At 36.9% G+C, this 18,605-nt stretch overlaps 1 protein-coding gene and 1 long non-coding RNA gene across 6 annotated transcripts in view; one reads left to right on the top strand and one right to left on the bottom strand.

Annotated features, from left to right (window-relative positions):
* The window catches only part of LOC147581822 (uncharacterized), a 60,687-nt gene extending 42,901 nt beyond the window's left edge, over positions 1–17,786 (top strand). The window contains exons 4-5 of one of the 3 annotated variants that reach the window (XR_015250296.1): positions 11,776–11,886; positions 17,033–17,786. This is a non-coding gene — a long non-coding RNA (uncharacterized LOC147581822). The remainder of the gene's footprint in view (positions 1–11,775; positions 11,887–17,032) is intronic. The other 2 variants (XR_015250295.1, XR_015250297.1) reach the window with 2 other exon arrangements.
* On the bottom strand, positions 584–18,263 carry RRH (retinal pigment epithelium-derived rhodopsin homolog). 3 transcript variants are annotated; one of them, XM_025922313.2, is made up of 7 exons: positions 17,714–18,252; positions 11,788–11,978; positions 10,028–10,127; positions 9,132–9,285; positions 8,093–8,261; positions 3,091–3,269; positions 584–1,659 (listed from the first exon to the last, which is right to left on the bottom strand). In XM_025922313.2, exons 1-7 carry the CDS (start codon positions 17,817–17,819, stop codon positions 1,545–1,547), a joined length of 1,014 nt encoding a protein of 337 aa, XP_025778098.1. In that variant the 5' UTR covers positions 17,820–18,252; the 3' UTR covers positions 584–1,544. The 3 variants fall into 3 exon arrangements, with proteins under 3 accessions (XP_025778098.1, XP_086560537.1, XP_086560536.1); XM_086704411.1 differs by lacking the exon at positions 3,091–3,269 and having other exon boundaries at positions 17,714–18,259; XM_086704410.1 differs by lacking the exons at positions 584–1,659; positions 3,091–3,269 and adding an exon at positions 6,381–6,559 and having other exon boundaries at positions 17,714–18,263.
* Positions 18,264–18,605: the final 342 nt, after the last annotated feature.

Raw genomic sequence — 18,605 nt, forward strand, 5'->3', positions numbered from 1 at the left:
TGTCAGGCTCTGGGCTGATGGCTCGGAGCCTGGAGCCTGTTTCCGATTCTGTGTCTCCCTCTCTCTCTGCCCCTCCCCCGTTCATGCTCTGTCTCTCTCTGTCCCAAAAATAAATAAACGTTGAAAAAAAAAAAATTAAAAAAAAAAAAAAAAAAAAACTACCTCCAATCACAGAAGATGGAAAATCCTCATCGACAGTTGATAGTCATGGATTTAGTGGTGTGTGTGTGTGTATATGTGTGTGTGTATTGATTGGCCTTGCCTGATCACACACACACACACCCACACACACACACACACACACATATATATAATTTAATCTTGCTATTATTGTACTGGGTAGTTCCATCAATCATCTTTAAACCAAAAAAAACTTTTTCAAAAGGAAATTCTATAAAAGTAAGAATATTATGGGAAGTTTTATTTAAAACTGATAGAATGCATATAGAAACAATAAAGTCAGCAAAATGTGCTCAATTAAAATAAAATACTGCAGATTTTAAATGTCCATTATTTAAACAGTATTACATTATCATACTATGCTTAATGGTTATTTCAAACAACAAATACCTGAGTCTACAAATGCATTCCACATTCAACAGTTTTTTTATTGAGTGCCTACTATGTACCAAGCAACATGCAGTTATGTGCTAAGAATACATCAAAGAGCAAGCATACAGCTATCAATAGCCATTTCAGTTAAGCAAGACAATAAGTTCTACAGATCTGCTGTGCAATACTGTAGTCACAGTTACCAATACTATATTGTACACTTAAAAACTGGTTGAAAGGGTAGATTGCATGCTGTGTTCTTGCCACTATGAAGTAAATTTCAGACAAAATAGGAACAAAAGAACAAAACACAAAAAACCCACTCTGATTAAATTAAGTCTAGTGGCAAATATATGGAAATATATATACAGAAAAATGTTAATTGAAAATGCAGAATACATAATAATATACAGAGATTATATTGCTATATAAAGTAAATATGTGCATCAACTAATGTGATTTACAAGCAAATGTTTAATATTCATTTGATTATTTTTGTTAAATAGTATGTTAATATTTGCATTAAAATTTTAAGAGTGAAATGCTAAAAATGTTTTCCATCTAGTTCCATCTAGGAACATCCAACACCTCATTTCTGTAATTTACTTACTGAAGACTATTTATTATTATTAATTTATTTGAATATTAAAATAATGGCTACTTCTAGTCTAATGGAGGACCCAGGGAAGTTACTTGGTCATTGATACAGTGTAATGAATGCCACGATTGGGAGAAATAGAATGGGCCTTAATCTCATGTGCCTAGCTTCGTCAAAGGAGATGGACATAAGTTTACATAAAGGACATAAAGAAACATTCACTACAGTAGCCATCCCACAAATAGAAATAGGAGAAACACTTGAGGCATTTAGGGTCTAATAGGACAATAATCTATGTATCTGATCTAAACACAATCATATTTAAAATAAAACTAAACCATTGGAGAAAAAAGTAAATAAAAAAATTTTGATACTGTGTGCTTTTTCTCTTATTTCACTTTCTTCCAGAAGTCAGTGGATTTTGAGATACATCCATTGGTAAAATACTTGTCACGGGCATAGGTTGGTGATTCTCACATTTGAACATGGCAAACATCGCCTTCCGAAATCTACAGTAAAAAAGGGGAAATCTGGCATTATCCTATAATGATTTGGAACTATTAAAGCATTTTCAAATATGGCTAAGATGCCTCTACTGCTAATTGACATCTCCAAATAAATTTCTGCCTCCAACTTTAAAAGCATTCATAAATGTATAAGGTATATGGTACAGTTACAGACCAGTTTTACACCACTGATTATAAATATTGAAGGCATTTAATACAAATCAATAGTTATGCCTGTTTAAGATGACACTTCTAATGTCAATTACAGTTTACTTGAACCAAGGATGTGTGTTTCATGCATTTGTTCTTCTGAACAAAGGCCAGTTGAAATTAAGGGGAGCTTGAAAATGACTAATCTTTCCAAAAGAACTACCAATAGGCTCTGAATTTAAAATGTGTTCTTGGGGCGCCTGGGTGGCTCAGTCGGTCAAACCTCTGACTCTTGATTTCAGCTCAAGTCGTGATCTCACAGTTCGTGAAATAAAGCCCTGCATCAGGCTCAACGCTGACAGCGAGAAGCCTACTTGAGATTCTTTCTCTGACTTTCCCCTGCTAACTTATGCATGCATGTGCACCCTTTCTCTCAAAATAAATAAAAATGTGTTCGTTATTCTTATGTGGTCTGTTTGCTCTTAAAAGTTTTTATGTTTCCCTGTATTCCTGTAGCTAAAGCTGCTCTACCAAACATGTGCCTAAATAGTGTAAGTTTAATAGAAGCATCGCTGGCATTCCAGGATCAAATTACCTGACCTCTACTGAGATTTTTCTTATCAAATATTTAAGGACAATAGATTAGTTATTCCACCTTTCTGCAGTAACAGGAAATAAAATAATCTAAGCTTCACAGAGGAAATATTGCTGAGTCCCAACAAGGGGGGAGAGGGGAGAGTGGGGGATTCTTTATTATCCTGAATGACTACCCACCCCTGAAGTCCTTTTATTTTAGCACCGGGTTTTTCTCTTGCATCTGAGTGTCTTCTGTTCTAATACACAACTATGCTACCCACTTATGGATTTCAACGTTGTCTTCTTCACCTTGTCCCTTTTCTGGTAATAGAACCACTCTTTTCTTTGGAAAATCAATTCCATGTATTTTGGGTGGGGTAACCACGAGAACTAAGCTGAGCCCACTAACAACTTTCCAGCAGCTTTTCGATCAGGGAGCTGTCTGAGATGAAACTCGAGTTTGGAAAAGCTTAGATGGTAGAACTTGGGTCTTGTGTTGCTGTGATCATCTCACCTCCATGTGGGAAGAGGGTCTCACAGAACTGGAGCTCTAGGCATTTAAGGGCCTAGATGCTTCTCCAGTTGCATGAGCCAAATAATTTTTACACTAGTTTGAAGTGAATTTCTGTCACTCTCCAACCCCCCTAAATTTTTTTTAACATTCTTTCTATATCTGTTTTTTTTCAAAGCATTTTAGACATTACTTACTTTTTATTAGCAACCACATAAATACAGGGATTGTAGAATGTAGAAGATTTTGCAAATAGTGGAGCTATGATGGCCATTGAGGGAGGGATCTTCTTTGGGTCACCAAAAGAAGCCCATAAGCACACGATGGAATAAGGGGACCATGCCACCAGAAACATAAATATCATTATCACAGACATCTGTAAAATAAATCAATATTTGGCAAACCCAATATCTAAAATATTGAAATTTTTTAAATTTTTTAATGTTTATTTTTGAGAGAGAGAGAGAGAAAGAAGACAGAGAATCTGAAACAGGCTCCAAGCTCCAAGCCATCAGCACAGAACCTGATGTGGGGCTCAAACTCACGAACTGTCAGATCGTGACCTGAGCTGAAGTCGGATGCTAAACTGGCTGAGCCACCCAGGCACCCCAAAAACTGAATTTTTCCAAACCTCATTGTACTTTGCTTATGTGCCTGAAGTCCTCTATGATAACAAGAACTTGTTAAATGAGTAGAATGTTATACAGATGTAAAGGATGTCCTCTTTATCTGGGAAAGGAAGAATACAAAAGCTGGCTTTGATGAAAGGCACATGAAAACCCACTCTTAACCCATTTCTAGTAATTGTGCTATGGACTGCTGGCATTGTGCTTTTTCCTCTCACTCTCATTATTTGCTAATCTAAAAACTAACCTTCTCACTTTCTAAGTTCAATCTTGAAAAGACCAAAGTCCTGTATTGAGTTCACTGTATTGTAATACAGAAGCTCCACATAGATGTACAGTGCAGATAGTTTTGTAACGCAGCTCCCTTGCATCTCCTTTATATAAAAAAAATATAATTTTTACATTGTTCCTTATTGATTTTCCACTAAAATGATAGAGGTTTAAAAAGATCTAAACCCTTAAGGTCTGAGAATCACAGATTAGACAATAGCCTTGTAAAAATTAAAACTGAATAACCACTGGGCAAGCAGCAAATTATTTATCAGACACAAGAATAATTTAAAAATAAATTTAAAAAACTTTTAAAAGTACCATCAGTGAGGGAACATGAAATAGAGACTAATCCATTACGCAGAACTTCAGAAAGTCCCTGGATGTGGAGGTAACAGCTAGCTCTGAATGTAGGGCAGCACATGGAACTTAAAATAGCAGAACTCATTGAAATCTGCAAAAACAGACAAACTTCTGAATCCCCTTACCATTCCACCATGCAACTGCCCCATCCTCTCCCCAGAAGAATCCCAGAGCTTCAGTCTAAGAGGTAGGAAACTATAGGATCTTGGGCTTAGCAGAGAGCTGGAGCACTGTAAGAAAGAGGGGTGCTGCATGCTGTCTGTCCCCTCCCTGCTCTGAGCCATGAGAATCTGTGAAAACAGACTTGTGCTTCCCACTAAGGAACATGAAAGAATCTCCTTGGGAACTGACCAGCCCAGAAGAAAATACCTGGAGATACAGAGTGTCAGAAATTCCCCCCAAGGAAACATCCCAGTGAGGAGCATGTCCGGAGCTCACAATCAGCTTTTTAGTGTATCACTTTTTAAATATGCAGGAGACAGTCACTGACCACCAGATACTGAGGAAACAAACTGACAGGCAGAGACAAAAATGGTGTGTGTGTGTGTGTGTGTGTGTGTGTGTATCTATCTAATGTATATATATAAATTATATACATATATATGTACATAAACACACACACACACACACACACACACACACACACCCCACAATGGAATATCACTTACCCATAGAAAGAATGAAACTTTGCCATTTGCAACATGGATGGACCCAGAGGGTATTATATTATGCTAAGTGAAATAAGTCAGACAGAGAAAGACAAATACCATATGATTCCACCTATATGTGGAATCTAAGAAACAAAACCAAATGAACAAACAGACAGACAGAAATAGACTCATCAATATGGAAAGCGTGGTTGCCAGAGGGGAGGAACATAGGGGATGAGTAAAATAGGTGAGGAGAATTAAGAGGTACAAACTTCCAGTTATAAAATAAATAAGTCATAGAGGTGAAAGTACAGCATAGGGAACAGTCAATAATATTATAATGACATTTAATGGTGACAGATAGTAACTACAATTATTGTGGTGAACATTGTATCATGTAGAGGATCATTGAATCACTATGTTGTACACCTGAAACTAATATAACATTGTATGCCAACTATACTTCAATGATAATTCTTTTTTTTAAAAAGATACCAAAAAATGATGCAGAAATTCAGGGGAAACAAAAAATATGTGATGAACAGAAATGAGAGAAGATACATATCCATAAAACAAGAAGACGGGGCTATTGAAAAGGAGTAGAGGGTGTAAACTAATTCTTTTTTTTTTTTTTTTAATTTTTTTTTCAACATTTTTATTTATTTTTGGGACAGAGAGAGACAGAGCATGAACAGGGGAGGGGCAGAGAGAGAGGGAGACACAGAATCGGAAACAGGCTCCAGGCTCCGAGCCATCAGCCCAGAGCCCGACGCGGGGCTCGAACTCACGGACCGCGAGATCGTGACCTGGCTGAAGTCGGACGCTTAACCGACTGCGCCACCCAGGCGCCCCTAATTCTTTTTATCTATAAAAATGGGCTTTCTCCTATGCCCTATCTATAAAAGAAAGAGGAGAATTTTTAAAATGCAATAGAAAAGTTGAACAATGTGATTAGCCAGGATTGGGGTACTGAGGTGAGTCATGCAAGGGCAGGGTGAGATCCTATCTTTATTTAAAATTTTATATTTTGTTCAATGAGTTTCTGACATTAATTTTGATTTTTTTTTTAAAAATGCTACATTAACTGGAGCACCTGGGTGGCTCAGTCAGTTAAGCATCGGACTTCAGCTCAGGTCACGATCTCACGGTTGGTGAGTTCGAGCCCCGTGTCAGGCTCTGTGCTGACAGCTTGGAGCCTGGAGCTTGCTTGGGATTCCGTGTCTCCCTCTGTACACCTCCACCACACTCACTGTGTGTCTCTGTCTCAAAAATAAATAAGCATTAAAAAAATAATAAAAATACATTAACTACTTTGTGTGTTGGCGGGGGGGGGGGGGGGGATTACTGAGTTTTGTGGTGCCTGAATAAATTTTGCACCCAAGTCTTGAGCCTCATTTTTCTCACCCAACCCCAGACATAGACATGGTTGAGGAAATCTCTCAGAAAGAAACAAACGGAAACAAAGCCCAAGACAGAGACAACATAGGAGAGAAAATTTAAGAAAATTGGAAGGTAAATCCAGGAAATTTAATATTAAAAAAAAAAAAAGGACTTCCAGAAAAAGAGAACAGGAAAAACAAAACAGAGAGAGGAAATCGTCAGAGAAATAATACAAGAAGTCTCCCAGAAGGGGAGGACCTGAGTCTTCATATTGAAAGAACTCACCAAGTACCCAGCACATGGTGAATAAAGAGCCCCATCAAGGCACATCTGCATGAAATTCCAGAAAATTGGAGACACAGAAATGATCCTTCAAGCTTCCAGAGAGAATGCATAGATCACTACAAAGAGACTGTCACAAGCATGCTGTCAGCCTTCGTAATAGCAACACCGGAAGCTGGGAAGCTATAGGGCAATGCTTTCAAAACTCTTTGAAAATTGTTTTCTACTTAAAATTCCATACAAGGCAAACAGTCAAATATAATCATAGAATTAAGACATTTTTCAGGCAACAAAATCTTTAAAAAATATACCTCCCTATAATCTCAGAAATCTACTTGAGAATGTGTTCCATCAAATGAGAGAGTAACCAAGAAAAAGGAAGATACGCAAGCCAGAAAACAGGTGATTCAACCCAGGAAAGAGGCCAAAGGCATTCCCAGTTGGTGATAAAGAGATCTGAGGATGCTGGCAGTGGTCTTAGAGAAGGGCCAGTATAGAGCAAGGCACTTGGAAGTGCCAGGAGGGACTGTTCCAAAAAAAAAAAAAAAAAAGGATAAAGTCAATTAGTCTCTGATGCATTTGAAAATATTGAGAGGAGGGGCGCCTGGGTGGCACAGTCGGTTAAGCGTCCGACTTCAGCCAGGTCATGATCTCGCGGTCCGTGAGTTCGAGCCCCGCGTCGGGCTCTGGGCTGATGGCTCAGAGCCTGGAGCCTGTTTCCGATTCTGTGTCTCCCTCTCTCTCTGCCCCTCCCCCGTTCATGCTCTGTCTCTCTCTGTCCCAAAAATAAATAAACGTTGAAAAAAAAAATTTTTTTAAAAAAGAAAATATTGAGAGGAGATTGGCACTTCTGGTAGGGAGTTAAGAGATGAATTGGCAATAGGTACACAGAACAGTAACCATAACTATGGTGGTGGGGAGGGTAGGACAGATGGGGAGCAGAAGAGGGGACAGAGAGGAGGAGGGAGGAAGAAAGAAAGGAATGAATTATTAACCCCAAAATAAAAAAAATTTGTTTAAAAAAATACAAATCACAGAACCTTACAGAGGTCTGCAATAAACAAAATTTAGGTAGTTACGATAATGTAAAATAATGTAACCAAATATTAACATTATACTGACAAGATGAGGAAAAAAGGTTGGGGTAGAGGAGTGGGAAAGATATTATAAGAGAGCTAAATTCTCATTGTCCATAGTGGGAAATCAAGAGTAATAGCAAATAAAAATATCCAAAACAGCAGATAAACACATCATTTAGAAATATGGAGGCAGGGGCGCCTGGGGGCTCAGTTGGTTAAGCATCTGACTTCAGCTCAGGTCATGATCTAATGGTTCATGGGTTCAAAACCCCACGTGGGTCTCTGTGCTGACAGCTCAGAGCCTGGAGCCTGCTTTGGATTCTCTGTGTCCCTCTCTCTGCCCCTCCACCACTCGCGCTCTGCCTCTCTCTATCTCTCTCTGTCTCTCTCAAAAAATGAATAAACATTAAAAGAAAGAAAGAAATATGAAGGCAAACAAGAAAAAGAGCCAGGGAATAAGAATCAGGTGTTGGGGAGAGGTGATTATAATATAGACCACATATGTGTAAAAGCTCCATTGCAAAAACATTTTAAGGATTTTAATCTTACCTTTGTCACATCTACCTGATTTGACCAATCTCTGTTGAGGTATCCAGTGCAGTTACTAGTATCATGACATTTAATGGTTTGAGTGACATGGTAATAACAGTAAAACATCACTGTCAAGGGTACAATAAAATTTATCACAATAACTGTCATCGTGAAAGAAACAAAAGATCTGAAAACAAGAAAAGGGAATCATTAAATCACTACTTGTTTAAAGTGCTAAATAGGGCAAAGGAAATAGGACAATATTAAAAATAATACTAGCACTGTTAAACAGTCACTGTATTATTAAATAGCTTAGGAAGGATATTTAACTAATTCCTTTAGACTAGGAGTTGGCAAAGTGTAGCCTACAGGCCACACCCAGCCTTGTCATCTGTCTTTGTAAATTAAATGTTATTGGAACTACATTCATTTATATACTGTCTATGGCTGCTTTCACAGGCAGGCTTGAACAATTATAACAGAGACAGTCTTGTCTGTAAAGCATAAAAATATTTACTATTGCCCCTTTACAGAAAAATCTTAAATTTAGATTCAGAAATTTTCTACTGTTTTTCTGAGTAGTCTTTCGTTTTCTTTAATAAACGAAGTTACCCTCTTTTTCCTGGTAAATACAGAGAAGCAAAACTAACAAACAAGCGAATCCTTACAGTGACTAATTTCAGCTTTATCACCAGACCATCTTGAAAAGATAGTAGGGACTCAGCCTGGGCTTCCCGCGGAGCTGCATGCTGTCTAGCGATATTAACACTCCCTTTTCCCTTTTGGATTCTATCTCTGAGTTACAAATACCGAAAGGGTGCTTCTGTGCCCACTTTGGTGCCACGGGAGAGGATGTAAAAGGGTAAGGGGAACAAGGGAGCTGGATGGCCTTTACTTGCAAACAAGAGTAATTCAATGCTGGATTCACATGTCACCACCAAGGAAGCACTTTGCCACACTCTGATTGGAAAACATTTGACCTGACCTTAAATTTGAAATGGTGAGAAAATGTCTACATTAGAAGTATTTGATTATAAAGTGTAAATGTGTCTCTTACGCATCATTTTTCCTCCAGTTTATGGTACAAGTAGCCCCAGTAGGATCTGGGGCATAACTAGCCCACCCTATGATAGGCATCAAAGCCCAAAAGAGACCATTGAGCCAGGCCCCCAGAATCATGCTGATGTAAGTGTTGGTGGTCATTCTTCTTCCTATTAACAAACAGATGAAATATTAGCATCATTTGCCAGTGATGAATTCATACCTCCACTTTGTTTTTACGAACTATTCAAATTTGTTGTCAAGTAGATTTTTTGCAAAACACTTTAATTCATTCAGAGGCCTATCTATGTGAATTTATATTCAGAAAAGAAAATGGCATTTAAGCCAAAACCTGAATGATAAAAAGGGTCAGCCAGAGGACAAGCAGGGAGAAACACTTTCCAGGCCTAGGGAAACAGCATTTACAAAGATCCCCAAGTGGGAAAGGCCTTGTCCAGTACTCCAAAGTGAGAGGCCCTAGCCAAAGCTGGAAAGATAGCCAGGGGCCAGACCACACAGACCCTTGGAGGCTGTGCTATGAAATTTGGATTTTATTCTAATTATAATAGGAAATCATCGAAACTTTTGAACAAGGATTCTCAGACAAATAAGACTGACCATGATTACAACTCATCACACACACACACACACACACACACACACACACACACACATATATGCATGTGTGTATATGTATACATACACAAACACACACACACACATATAACATGTATATGTATATGTATATGTATATGTATATATATATATATATATATATATATATACATACATATGTGTGTGTATATATATATGGGTTTTTTTTTTTACATTTATGTTTTAAAGTAAATGTGTGTTAAGTGGTACTTAGGCAGGAAGTACCTTCCGTTGAGAAAGTTGAGAGAAGTACTATACCTGAGTTAGGACTGCAGATGGTCAGGTATCGATCCATAGCCACAACAGTGAGTAATCCAATACTTGCCATTCCAAAAAAGATATTCAACCCAGCATAAATCTAAAAATCAAAATCGGAAAGAACCCACTATTCTACATGCCCTCCCAAGAGATATTTACATTTTTATTCCAGTGTTAGAATATATTTTAGATACATTGAATGTTTTTTATTTTAATAATTTTAAAATACATTTTCCATTGTCATATTGTAACTGGCTTATTAAAGGCATTTATGGAAAGTGCTTTAGGACTTCACTAATTAAAATAAACTTAAAATTTTAAGACTTAAAGTAATACTTCTATACAATATATTCTATTAACAGAGTAAAAAACAAACTATAAATTAGGTACAATGCATATAACCAACAAAATACTAGTGTTTACAAGGTAGACAACTCAACAAGGGGAAAAGACAAACAGAAAAATGAGTGATTCACACAAGAGGGAATCTGAATATTTATGACATAAGATGTAAACCACAATATGTATTCAAAGAAGTGCAAATTGTAAGATACCATTTAGACACATAAAAATGATGAAAAAAAATTAGAAGTCTGATAGTCCCAAGCATTAGGGAGAATGTGGAATCATAGAAGTTCTCCTAATTGGCATACCCATTTTGGAGAGCAATTTGGGCACATCTAGTGAAGTTGAAGATGAATATTCTCTACAACCCTCTCCTGAGAAATATATTTAAAGAAACTCTCACATATTGTAGGAGACATGAATAAGAATGTTCATTGAAGCCTTGTTGGTGAAAGAAGAACATGGGGGATAAATACTCAATAACAGAAAAATAAGTACATTCAGGTATGTTCATAAAATGGAATATCATGTAGCAGTTAAATTGAGTACATCCAACAACATGGATAAACCTCAAAAACATGAAGATTGTATAACACAAACAATACATCATTTATACAGAATTTAAAATATCCATGCAGTTTAGTTTATGCACACCTAAATATGTACTAAGATAGAAAAACATTCATGGGAAAGAAGGAAATATGATTGGATATGGTGCTCAATGGCCTTCAACAGTATTTTTCAAGTTTTATATCTTTAAAAAGCAAAACAACCTGAAGCACATATTGCAAAACCTTAAGATCTGACAAAACTAGGTGGTACACACATGAGTATTCATTATTCTCTATTACATTGTATTCTCTATTTTATAATTTTTAAAATAGTAAACTTTTTAAAATAGTAAACTGATTTTAAAAATCAGGCCAAAAGTCATGTCTGCCTACTAGGATATGCAAATTAATATTTATATATTTTGCCAGTAAAATTAATAGTAGATATAATTAATAGCAACTCCATTGGAGGACTTTCCATAGGGGAAAAAACCTGATAGCTTAACTGTATTACTTCGATATTACGATATTGTCATTAAATATTTTATTGTTCCAAATGAAAATAGGATATTTCTTTTTGAATATGCAGATTTTTACTTTTCTTCTCTAGCTGAATGCTAATTTTTTTGTTTTTTCCTTTGGGTTGGGGAAATTTCGAAAACATAATAATTGCTACCAAGGTCATTTCTCTTATTAAAGAATATATTTCCCAGTCACTCCTGAAGTTCTTTTCAGTAAGAGCGCTTTATCTATTATCCTATGTGATCTTATTTGATTGAAACCTGTGGGAATTTTTTTAGACATTTAAATTTACATCTCTTTAATCTATTTTATTTTCCTTTCATTCCAAAGGATCTCCAATACCTGACATCCTGCATATCCAAATTTCCAACTTCCATACAGATCTGAAGCTGCAGACATGGGATATCCAATGCTACTGACCCCTATGTCAGTAACAGCCAGGTTAATGATAATTGCATTTGTGGGAGTCCGAAGTTCCTTGTACTTAATGAAGATGCCCAGAACTATTATGTTGCTGAGAATACTTATCATACCTGAGAACACATACAAAAAAAAATCACTTTTTTAAATTTGAGTGTTTAAAAGTAGTATCAAAATTAAATATTTAAGCCCCTTCAAATAGCAAATCCATTTTAATTCATTCATTTGAGGAGCTTCAACTGTTCTTAAAACTGTAATATCTTCACAGCCTTTTTGTGCAATAGAAATAATAAAATAACAAAGAATTTACCAATTGCATAAATAGCACTGAAGGCTGGTTAATCACTCTCCCCTTGAAATTGCTCCTTTATCTTTCATAATACCACCCCTGCTGATTTTTAAGATATATGTATGACCATACTATCTCTTTTGGCAGTCTAACTTCCTCCTCCTCCTTCCTGAGGCCTGAAGCTTTCTCTCTCTCAAGTTTCCTTTCTCGAGCCTCAACTATGATTCTGTCCTAACAGCTCTTCTGTCTCGTTCCAGCCTTGACCCATGCTCCAGTTCCATATCCCCTTTTCCTTCAACTCATTGTCATTAAACATTTATTAGGGATCTATCATGTATAAGATCAGATCATTGTTCCAATATTTCTTGAAATTCATCATGTTCAAATCAAAGCATCCAACACACACACTCACTCACACACATCTGCAGAATGCACTCTGTAAGGTTTGCCTATCCAAAAAGGAAGTCAAGCTGGCTTTTAAGTACATTGAGAAGCTTCACAGGTGATAACACGCTAGTCAAATTTCCACAAACTAGGGTCTGATTCTTAGCCTTGCAGGTCCCAAAACTCATTGTTGTCAATGCCCTGGAACAGGCTGGACTCAGGTAGATAGATGACTGAACTTCATAATCAGAATGGCCATGTATTAATATACAATAAGCAATATTGTTGAGTGGACCAGACACGTATGTTAGCCCAATTAACAACCTACATGCTGCAAAGGATGTGTAAATATCCCAGATGTGGGTCATACCAGGTCCTAACAGTGGGGATGGGGAAGTAGATTTTGGCTGAGAGAGGCTAGAGCCATTACCAGATTCCTGGGGGCTAAAAGAGGGGTAAGCAACAATACAGAGTTGTATTCACCATTATGAAGAGTACAACTGGTGCGCAGTCCCCAGCAATTCTAATGAGGGAAGGTTTTCAAGCACCAACACACAAAAGTATCAGCTGGGGAAGAACTTCTTGACACCCTCATCCAAAACTTCCTTTTAGCATCCTGTCACGCTAAGCTTCCAGATTCCCATTCTTTCCCTTCCTTGCTGGGGCAGAATAAGCTTGCTACAACATAGAATTAATGTTTCTTCTCAGAACTTTCAATACTCTCCACTGGCTGTAGGATAAAAGCCCATATGTCCCAACCTGATATTCCAGTTTTTGCCTTAATTGGTTTTCACTTTCTTTAAGCAAATTTCCTCACTTGTCAAAACAAGCCCTCCATTCTAGTTATTTATCAAATACACAAGGCTTGTTGTAAATTTTGACTCCAATTTCTTCCACTTGGAACAACGTACTTTTTTCCTGTACCTATTCAATCAAATGCTACCTATCCTTCGAAGTTCTATTCAAGCCCAGTTCTGCCCTAGGGCCTTCCCCTACCCACAGTATACTCTCTTCTCTAAATTCCCAAAGTGCTTGCTTAGATTATATATTATTAATCTTATGTGATGATATATTCTTTAATGTTTATATATTCCTAGTCTTCCCATCTAGATTTCAGGCTCCTAATGACTCCTGTGTTCTATGAGTATGTGGCATATAGATTTATTTAATAAACAGACCACAACTAAAATTCATATTGTTCCATTTCTATTATTCCTGCAAAGCATAAGTAAGGCATAGTGATAGCAAATTTGATGATTTTTTGGCTCTATTTTTATTTTTTTAAGATTTAAAAAAATTTTGTTTGTTTATTTATTTGTGAGAGAGACAGAGTGCAAGTGGCGGAGGGGCAGAGGGAGAAGGAGACAGAATTTGCAGCAGGTTCTGGGCTCCGAGCTGTCAGCACAGAGCCCACCGTGGGGCTTGAACCCACGAACTGCAAGATCATGACCTGAGCCGAAGTTGGACGCTTAACCAACTAAGCCACCCAATGCACCCCTTAAGATTTTATTTTTAAGTTATCTCTACACCCAACGTGGAGCTGGAACTCATAACCCTGAGATCAAAGGCAACATGCTGTGCCCAATGAGCCAGCCAAGGGCCCGCTCTTTGGCTCTATTTTTTGCATCAAGTATTATAGCATGCGTACAAGAAATACTGCAAAAAGTAATGAAGAATCTTTCTAAGCTAATTATAAATTTGATGTTTTAAAAGTTCATATAAAACATAGTACAGTAAGTTGTTGCCTACCAAGTACACAGCCAGAATAGAGTTAACTATTCTGGGGAGGTCTTAGATATAATGGGGGATATGCGGTAAACAAGTTGGCCCTTTATTTGCTCAGCAGCTATCTCAAGCTCTCTGCTCTATTTCTCAAACTGCGGATATTTTCTAAGGAGTAGATAATAATAGATCATTTAATAGTTCAGTCTACATTAATTCCCCCTTGGCTTCTGTGGCTTTCTTTCAATCTCTTTGGTAGATCTTACTTAATCTATACCTGGCCTTTATTTCTCCATCTCTCTTATTAAATATGTGCATTGTCCAAGTTTCTGTACCAGACCCTTTCTTTTCACATTCAGTACATAATCTTGAGTGATTTCATACATATCCAAGTCTATATGCTGATCCTTTCCAGATCAATCTCATAAAATTCAAACCCACGTGTCCAGCTTTTTACTGGACATCTCTCAAACTGAACCCAGAGACTTTTCTCCTCCTGCCTCAAACCTATTCCTCCCCAGGTGGTTTCCTATCTTGGTGAATAGCTTCACCATCTAACCAGGAGCCCCAAACAGAAATCTTGTCATCTTTGATATCCCCTCTCCTTCTCCTTTAATTGCCACACCCAACTATCAGTTCTAACTTTTGGCTCTTGAGTGTGTCTATTTCTTTCTATCCCCATTGCCACTTGTCCCTCCTCAGGATCCTTCTTAATCTTAATCACACAGGGGCCTCCAATGTGGACTCTTAGCTACTAATAGCACATTTCTAAAATGCAAGTGGAATCACATTATTCAATGACTCACCACCCTTATGACTTAGGTGATTCTTCATTACCTGATACACAACCTCCTCTGCAGCCTAGTATCTCTTGCCCTTCACTTTACAATTCATTCATAATGAATTTATTTCACATCTTTAATTTACCATGCCCTCTTGCCTCCCAGCCTTACCTGGATTAAGAGACAGTACTCAAGTTGATAAAAGTTTATAAGGGAAATATTAAATTGAAAATTAAAAACGAGGGGACCTGGGTAGCTGAGTCAGTTGTGCATCCAACTCTTGATTTCAGCTCAGGTTGTGATCTCATAGTTTGTGGGTTCAAGCCCTGTGTTGGGCTCTGCACTGACAGCATGGAGCCTACTTGGGATTCTCTCTCACCCCTTCTCTCTCTGCCCCCCCCCATCCATGTGCACTTTCTCTCAAAATAATTTTTTTTTTAAAGAAAAAATTAAAAACAAAAAATCTAAATAAGTTCTTGGTAAAAGTAACAAATGAAATAAATGCTTTATTCTCATAGCTTTTTTGGTTTGGGTTTGGAAAGATGAGTAGGTTTTATTAAATTAGGGGACCTAAAGAACAATAAATCTTTCAACAGAAGCATGAAGAGGTTAGATATGCTCCCTTCAGTTTATCCGAAAACCACAACCAAATAACACATACTCATCGTATTCCTTAATAAAACTGACCCTTGGGGGCACCTCAGTGGCTCAATCGGTTAATTGTCCAATACTTGATTTCAGCTCAGGTCATGATCTCACGGTTTGTGGGTTCAAGCCCTGCATTGGGCTCTGCACTGACAGCCCGGAGCCTGTTTGGGATTCTCTCTCTCCCTCTCTCTGTCCCTCCTCAGCTCCCACGTGTGCTCTTCCTCTCTCTCAAAATAAATAAATGAATTTTAAAAATTGAAAATTTTTAAATTAAAAAAACAATGACTTTTGAGGTTAGATGTGAGGGCTCTAGAACCAAAATGTCTGACTTCAAATCCTGGTGTAGCTACTTAGTAGATTTGTGTGTTGGGCAAGTTACTTAAACACTTTGTCTGTATAAACAGGGAAGATAAAACTAAGTCACTGACTGACTTAGTATAAGGATGAATTATTCTATACGAGTAATTATTTAGAATAGTGCAAAAATTCAAATAACAGTAGCAGTAGTTGGTAGTGGTGGTCATCTTTGTAGTTGTAGTAAGATTGCTATTATTGTTACTGCTATGAGCACAAGAACCAGAGAGAACAATTTCTTAACAAGAAATTGTCTTTGTATGCTATCGTTTGTAAACAGATCAAAAAAGATAGCTTTTCTTGATCATCTACAAAAAACTAACTAAACCAAAGGTTTGTATACCAAGTATTTCTATGTAATTGTGACGATTTTCTTTAATTAGCATATTGTTTTCTCATATTGTTTCAACCACAAAAAAAAAAAAAAAAAATCAAAAAGAAACTAGAACTTGTCCAGTCAGTACTTATCATACAGAGGTATTCAAATGAACAAGCTAGCATAGTACTAAAATTTACAAAAATTATCTGAGGAACCATAATTTCTAACACTAAAGTAATTGTGAATTATAGGAGAACTAAGCAATTATAAAGAATAAACTGAGTACCATAGGATTTGTTATACTTTTCACTCCACTTTTGAATATATTCGAACATTTTCAAATGTCAATACAAAAAATGATAACAACCCAAGGTACAGTTACTTCTAAAACTCATTACTGAGCATAGAGTTGAAAATGAAGTTACTGCTTAGTATAAAATTTATACAATTCAACCTCTACCTAAAAAAGATGAGACAACTTCTATTGTCATTCCCCCATCCCTCTTTTTCAGTAAACACCTTTATCTTAATCCAATATACATCAGTGACTGTGTGCGTGTGAGGAGAAAGAAACACGTGTCCAACATCTACTGTATGTGTCGTTTAAGTCACTCAGTTTTACTCTTCACAACAATCATGACAAGTATCTTATTCTTAACCTGTTTTCAGATAAGAAAATGGAAGAACACAAAGCTGAGGGAATTTGCTCACTGTTGCATAGATACTAAAGGATGAAATCCAAAGTGCAAGAGTTTTCCAATACAGCATTCTGGGAATGAGCTGAATTTCCACCTTGTCTTCAACAACAATACAGTCTGCTCTCTTTTTTTACAACTTTCATTTTCTTTCCAGGACCTTAATTAGATTTCCAGGATCTTAATTAGATTCCACCACCAAAGACAAGACGACACAGAGGATGTGTGAGAATAGTAAATGACCTAAAAATACTTTTATGCCATGGTACACACTCTTCCCCAATAAAGCCTTAATTTGACAATGTAATAACCAAATATACGGATGATTATTAAAAAATTATTCATTTTATAGAAAACTTTTCTCAACCGCACTTCACCACTGTCACATTATTTATCAGGATTCAAAATAACTTATGGCATTAACCACCCTTAACAATGCCTTCACTTATCCTTCCATCCATGTTCTCCCACTCTACAGCCAGGAAACGGGGCAAGTAGTATCATCCCTATTGCCCACATGAGCACCCCAACTCAGAAAAGATAAAGGACTTGAAACATCTCTGATCCCATACTTTTTTCTACTGACTTATGCTGAAAAACTGTTTTTCTTCACCCATTTGAAAGAAAAATAAGTTAATGGAGTAAACATCCATACCTGCTGTGATCAAGTAAGCTGCAACAATATTGTGTTCAGTCTGTGAAAAGACCGAGCCATCTTCATTTTTAGAGTCTGAACTGTTGTCTAAGTTATTCCTTAGCATTTTGGAGGGAAGAAGTTGAGACAGCCTTCATAATGAGCGTTCAATGATTATAAAATGTCTTAAGAGTCGATGAAGAAGAATTTTCAGAACCAATCATTTCCACTCAAAGACCTCAGAGAAGGGCCTTTTCATAGAGGCCCTCCCTTAACAAATTTAATTGGGCTAGTGAAAGGATTTTAATTCCCAGAACAAGGCAAAAGCTTATTAGCAAAATACAGAGAAATAACAAGCACCACGCATTTTAAACAATTTGGGCATCAGCTTAGTATCTAAGGAGATTATCAAGTGCACACATCCCATTCAAACAATAAACATACTCAAAAATCAGTGTGGGAGCTGACTTAACTGATTGCTGCTGGAAATCAGTCCTGAAATTAAGAACCAGCTTTGGTCACCTAAAACTATTCAGGTTAAGGACCCTACTTTCTGTTGAGCTATTTGAGTTTTTCCATTTCAGTTTCTTTTTCCAGAACAATTTGAATAATCAGACATAAAGAAGTAGTCTCCCTCCATCCTTCCAAATCTCACTCCCCTAAAGGTAGTAGTAATATTTTTTGGTGTACATCTTCTCTAATATATATTCATACTAGGATTTGAGGTTTCTCCCACTTTTTTTTTCTTTTAAGCAAAAAGGGGTAGATATGCATATACAAAATCATTCTGTAACATATTTTCCCCTAAAGCCAGATCATAAATTCCAGGTCAATAAACCTAAGTCTAACCTATTAATAGCTTGTATTTCATAGCATTGATATAGTTTATTTTACAATCCACCTCGCTTAATTT

The sequence above is a fragment of the Puma concolor genome, chromosome B1 (assembly GCF_028749965.1).
Source record: "Puma concolor isolate L17-30 chromosome B1, mPumCon1.1.hap2, whole genome shotgun sequence".
Taxonomy (NCBI): domain Eukaryota; kingdom Metazoa; phylum Chordata; class Mammalia; order Carnivora; family Felidae; genus Puma; species Puma concolor.

What these genes read in the sequence shown, in the direction of transcription:
- RRH (XM_025922313.2), bottom strand. Translation starts at nt 17,819, where the DNA reads ATGCTAAGGAATAACTTAGACAACAGTTCAGACTCTAAAAATGAAGAT. An exon ending in ATCAGGTAGATGTGACAAAG is followed by an intron (nt 3,270 to 8,092) that starts GTAAGATTAAAA and finishes TTTATTTTACAG; the next exon opens with ATGTCTGTGATAATGATATT. An exon ending in TATGTGGTTGCTAATAAAAA is followed by an intron (nt 1,660 to 3,090) that starts GTAAGTAATGTC and finishes TTTTTACTGTAG; the next exon opens with ATTTCGGAAGGCGATGTTTG.